The sequence below is a fragment of the Octodon degus genome, unplaced genomic scaffold (assembly GCF_000260255.1).
Source record: "Octodon degus isolate 3935 unplaced genomic scaffold, OctDeg1.0 scaffold00011, whole genome shotgun sequence".
NCBI lineage: Eukaryota > Metazoa > Chordata > Mammalia > Rodentia > Octodontidae > Octodon > Octodon degus.
The window spans coordinates 27,918,945-27,924,854 of NW_004524587.1; the positions used below are offsets into that span (position 1 = coordinate 27,918,945).

The window sequence follows — 5,910 nt, forward strand, 5'->3', positions numbered from 1 at the left end:
GTGGAGTATCTTAGAGAAGCCATATGTTACCTGGTTTTCCACAGTCTGCACCACTCCTTATTGTCTCTTCCAGCTGTTTTCATGCACTGTTGATTTGCTTCCTAGCTCTTGTCTGAGATCCCTGTCTAACCTGATCCTGAATATTTTTTTGACTTTTGCTATCTTATGAATCCAAATCCTACCAAATGTCTGTTCCTCATGCACAGGTTAATCATTAGTGGCTTCTTATGTAAATCAGAACAGAAATGTCTCGCTTGGCCAGTTCCTGTGAAAATACGGGTCTGTTGCTATTCTTGACTACTTCTGTGTCTGTGTCTGTCTCCTCAGCATTTGTCTACCAGCAGAAAGCCATTTCTTTTCTCTTTGGCTGAAGCTCTTTGAGGGCAGCAGCAGCTGTGGCTATCTAGAAAATTCAGGAGGACCTGCTAGATGAGTGTGGAATGGGTGTACCCTGGCCGAGCCCTAATTTGGGCCATTTGGATCCTTGTAGCTGTCACCATGGGTGAGATGTCCAGTGGGAGAGCACTGGGGAGGATTTTCCAGTGGTGGAAATGTCCAGTGTCACTGAGACCCCTGGGCCAGAGCCTCCTTCTTGGTTGTGGGAAGATCTTGGGTTATTGCTTGCAAGGAGAAGCCCACCCTGGGTACTGGGGAAGCTAAGGAACAGAGCCTGAGTTTCTGCAGTGTTGGCTATAGAAACAGGACTTTCACTAGTGAAATAGCATCAGAACAGGTGGTGCCAGGACATCTGGGTCCTGCTAGATATACTGCTGGCAATTTTTTTTTCAAGGATTCGTGTTTTATGTGGAAATTGAGATGTCAGCATACCCAATCGCCCCCTGGTGCTATCTTCAAACCACTGAAAATGAATGAGCTGATTTCAGGTGACATTTGCATGAATATTTTTATACTTTTATTAAAGCATATTACTTTTCCTGTGTGTCTACATAACTCATAGAAACCACAAATTTATAGATGCTATTGCTTAGGATTCCTTCAGGTTAAAACTTAAAAGTTTTTCATTTAATTGTAACTATACAGGTGGTCCCCAAACATACCAACAGTTTCTGGCAGGTTGGGAAGTGGCAGAACTGTAGAATGTTGAGGGCAGACAATTTGGTGAAGTTCCGACTTGTGTCAGTGTCACAGACAGGGAAAGCATTAGTGCAGCAAATGGGAGACATCTCTGTATTTCCAGGTGGTGGTGGGCTCCTAGCATCAACTGTCTGTGCTCTGGTGATGCCAACTTCTAAGGTAATTTTGAAGGAAGTGGAGGACATGGATTCATGGAGAACAGATCCTACTGTTATGTGGCCTGAGGCTGGAGAAAGAACAGCACCATCATGAGATCTTGTTGGATCAACTCCCTGCCTCTTTGCAGCCAGATCCTCATTCCTCACATATGTTTCCTCAGAAGCTGTGAATGAAGTGCCACAGAGGAACACCAGGCTGGGATGGGTCCGGGGCAAGCAAGTCTCAGTTCTGGGAAGTTCCACACCTGTGAATGTGTTCCTTGGACTCCCCTTTGCCATGCCCCCTCTGGGACACCTGAGATTTGCAAACCCAGAGCCAGCAATGCCCTGGAATGACTTGCGAGAGGCCACTGCCTACCCTAAGTTGTAAGTCCAGGCTCGGTTTCATGGGTGGCCTGTGACTCTGGGTGTTTGGGCTAAAGAACATCACTGAATGAGAACAAAGGTCTTGCATAAGAATGGACATTGGGGCTGGGGAGATGGCTCAGTGGAATAAGCACTTCCCTGGCAAGCGCAAGGGCCTGAATTCAATCCCCGGTTCCACCAAAAAAAAAAAAAAAAAAAAAAAAAAAGAATGGACATTAAAGACAAAGAGGTGTCATGGATCTAGGAAACTACTTCAGTGTCCTGGGGCTCCCATACTGGCTGATCACTAGAATTGCTGGAGGCATTCTTAACGGTGTGTTCTTTTGGTCTCCCTTCTGACCTTTCTGAATCAGAGTTTCCTGAGCTGGTAACTCAGTCTCACTGTGTGCCCAGGAATATGTATAATCTGAAAGCTCTCTGGGATCTTTGAACACCAACCATATTTAGGTAGTGATATGAATTGTTTCTTGAGTCTTTCGGTTAAAAGGGACTATCCTAGTGCTCTGTGTGACCTCTCACTTATGACAAGCCTCTACAATCATGCTGGGCTAGAGCTTTAGTGAAGAACCATACTAAAGGACTCTTAGCTTCCATGGTCAAAACTGCCCAATACAATTTTTGGCTCACAATGGAAATGCCATAGGTACCTGTGGAATGACAATCTGTGTCACAAAGGGGACGTGAGAAGTGAGGATTTCCCAATCATTGAAGATTTCCAAGCATGAGTGTATAGTAAGTCATCAGGATAATTATGGAGAAATGAGAGAAGGCTTCTTCAATGGGAAGCCATATTTTAAAATCCATTCACATAAGAAGGTTTTGTGAAGTCCTTAGGTTGGGATACACTGGTTTCTGGCTTTGGAGTCCTGGAGCAAAGGTATAGTTAATACCAGGATGCTCCGTGATGATGTCATGTGGTCTAGGGACTGGCAACATCAAGACAAAACTTATCTGCTGCTTTACTCATTCATTCACTTAATTAATAATCATTGAGAACCAACTCAATAATTTTGCTATCTGTTGCTCTGGGGAATGAGTGGATTACAAATGTTTTCTGGCTTATTATAAGGTTATATCCTAGTAGGTCCTTGATAAGTTGAAAATTAACTTACTATAGCTAATGTACTGATCATTACAGCTTAGCCACACAATAATTTGTAGAGCATTAGTTATTTCCCATTATGTGGCTGATTGGGAGCCATGGCTCATTTCTGCTGCTGAGTTTAACAGTATCAGACTGCATACAGTTATCTGGGAAAAGATTAAAACTCAAAATTGTAAATGTGGTTTCTATCTAATGCATATTGCTTTTACACCATTGTAGAGGTGAAAAATCATAATTTGAGACTATAGTCATTGCTTCCCTAAGGGAGCATGTAGACTGGTGGTGGTGAGATAAAAATAGTAACTGACAGTTAAAATGGAAGGTGGCAAGGAAACTATAGTAGGTCAGAGAAGGGTGAGGGAGCACAGAGAACCTCCCCTAGCAGCTGCCCAGCTTTGAGGAAAGATTAGAGATGACTTTGCTGAGAGAAGTGAGGCCTGAATGTGTGATAGACAATGTTCAAGAAGAGGTAGATGGCAGCTATGGTTTCTCATTATTCTAGTAAGAAATACTAACTGAAGACTTGGTATGGTAGAAAAATCTATGTACACAGTCTCAATCTCACTGTACGTCAAGCTCCTGGCTAAGAGTTATGCAGTGTAGCAGTGATTAATACAGAAACCTAGGCTTTTAGCTACTCACAGTTAAATTGAGTAAGATGATATTGCTCACATACAAGCCTGGGAAAAATCACATATTGTATAGTTCTGTCCAAATATGAGCTATGGTGTAATGGGAGACATCTTAGAAGACTTCTTAGAAGGAGTAGCACCTGGATTTAATCCAAAGGAGAAGGAGGAATGTGAGATAGAAGATATGGAAAAGAGCAGTTTAGGTGAAGGGATGTGAAACAGCACCTGAATGTAGGAATGTCTCTGCAAGTGTACATCAGTAGGTTCCTGATAAGGAGGACTGGAAATATCCTTTTACTTCTTTGGGGACATAAGAGGTAACTGCAAGAATAAAATTTTTGGTAGTCCACTCAGTGTCCTGCCCAATAATTTGGAGAATTGTTGAGCCAGCTTGAGTCCTTATATGTGTCCATATTATAGTGGTGGGTGTAGGCATGGGAGTGTGGTGGGATTAATGATGCAGTTCTCTTCACAACATTCTTTTTTATCTGGGAACAAGATCAAAGAGAACAATGGTTTATTTGTGAGTGTGGTAGTTTTGAAAACTGTGAGGCTTGGATATGAGCAGACCATATCTGTCTCCTGCTCAGAAAAGGTGGCCAGTCCACTATGCTATCTCAATTAAGGGGCCCTGCTAGGAAGATTAGCTGATTACACTTCTATAATCTTTTTCAATCCCTTTCTTCTAGATGTTTCCAGAACTTGGAGTGGATGTTATTAAATCAACGCATTCTCAAGGTGCATTACCCCAAACTTGAGGTGTCAGAAGACTGCCTGTACCTTAACATCTATGCACCAGCGCATGCCAGTGCAGACTCCAGTCTCCCTGTAAGGCTGCCTGCTGCCTTTGGGGCTCCAGCTAGCATGTCATTGGCTTGGGATCTGGAATCAGACAGGAAGGGGCTTGGGTATCTGGAATCAGACCTTCCCTCTATTGGATAAAGGAGAAATGTAAATGCATGAGTAATTTCTTTCTAGAAAAATCATGATAATGGGTGATTCACTTTTTTATTATTTCTGATTGACTGTTTATTGTCAGAGACTTGACATTTACTGTTTATTTAATTTTGTCTTTCCATCTGGTAAAGACTGAATGGTCTGGAAACTTTCAGGAAGGATATGACTTAACAGGACCCTGATTTCTTCTTTTCTTTAATTTGAGAATTCTTTTTCAAGAGAATGATTCTGTCCTCCAACTTTGCTGTTTATAATTGAAACAGATAATAATGTTAAATATTTCATCTAATGATGGAAAAGATCCCTGCAGAAGTGAGTGAGGGAAAGACTGGTTCTATGAATTATGTTTTAGCCACACCTTCCCAGCATCCTCTGTCTCTTGTGTTTTGTCGTATCATAACAAGACCATCTACTGAATGCTTACTATGTGTTAAGTATTGGCAGTTACATCATTTAACTCCCACAGTATCCTAGTGTATAAGTATGGCCAGACCCATTCCACAGATAAAGATCTCTAAGGTATGCAAGGGACTTGATCCATGTTGCACAAATTGTAGTTACTGGAATCTGGTGCCAAAGCCAGTGCTTTGTCCAGTTCTTTTTTTCCTCCATGCTTTCCTACCACAAGGGCTGTATTCTCTAATATGAACATAAGAGTATAGACTATACTTATTATTGTTGTCATTATTACTTAATAGTACATATTTGTAATACACAGTAATGATATTTGTTTTGGGGAATTGGTGTGTGCATATAATGTGTCTTCCTCACTTTCAATCTCTTTACTTTCTTTTGCCCTTCCATCCCTCCATCACTTTCCCCATCTTCAAGAGTCTACTTTCTAGTTTCTTAAGCTATCTCATTTAATTATTTTATATTCCAGGTCTATCATATAAGAGGTAACAAGATATTTAACTAATAACATCCTATTGTGTATATACGCCAGGTATTGTTTATCCATTTCTCCATTGATGGGTATCTAAGCTGTTTCCAGAGAATAGCTATTGTGAATTACACTACTGTAAACATGAACATGCATGTATCACTATAGTATGATAGCTTTTCTCCTTTTAAGAATATAACCAGGAGGGATATATGTAAGTCAAATGGTATTTCTACTTTGATTTTTTAAGGACTTCCCATATTGATTTCTAGAATTGTTTTACTACTTTGTATCTCCACCAACAATGTAGAGGGATTTCTTTTCCCCTGTATTCCTGCCAGTATTTTTTTTTTTTGTGTGTGTTCTTGATGATAGTCATTCTGACTGAAGTAAAGTGGAATATCAGAGTTGCCTTATTTATTTAAAGTGAAATTTAAATCAGATTGCCATATATATAGAATTGGTCAAAAAAATTAAGAATTAGGGCTGGTGAGATAGCATATGGACTAGGTACCTGCTTAGTCAAGGATAGGGACCAGGGTTCGATCTTCAGCACCATAGGCCCCTCTGGCTCCACTGCCATGTACGCTGAACCATGAGACTGGTCATGGTGGTACACACTTGTAATCCCGGTGCTGGGGGGCCTTAAGACAGAAAGATCACTATGAATCCAATGTGCATAGTGAGACCCTGTGCCAAACACATAAAAAAGCC

At 41.1% G+C, this 5,910-nt stretch overlaps 1 protein-coding gene across 4 annotated transcripts in view; it reads left to right on the forward strand.

Moving 5' to 3' along the window:
- The first annotated feature begins 343 nt into the window (after positions 1 to 343).
- The window catches only part of Ces5a (carboxylesterase 5A), a 118,824-nt gene continuing 113,257 nt past the window's right edge, over positions 344 to 5,910 (forward strand). For 3 of the 4 annotated variants that reach the window (XM_023709304.1, XM_023709305.1, XM_023709306.1), the window contains exons 1-3: positions 344 to 502; positions 1,415 to 1,619; positions 4,046 to 4,184. In XM_023709304.1, the coding sequence (XP_023565072.1) occupies positions 430 to 502; positions 1,415 to 1,619; positions 4,046 to 4,184 (417 nt within the window). In that variant the 5' untranslated portion in view covers positions 344 to 429. The remainder of the gene's footprint in view (positions 503 to 1,414; positions 1,620 to 4,045; positions 4,185 to 5,910) is intronic. The other variant, XM_023709307.1, reaches the window with a different exon arrangement.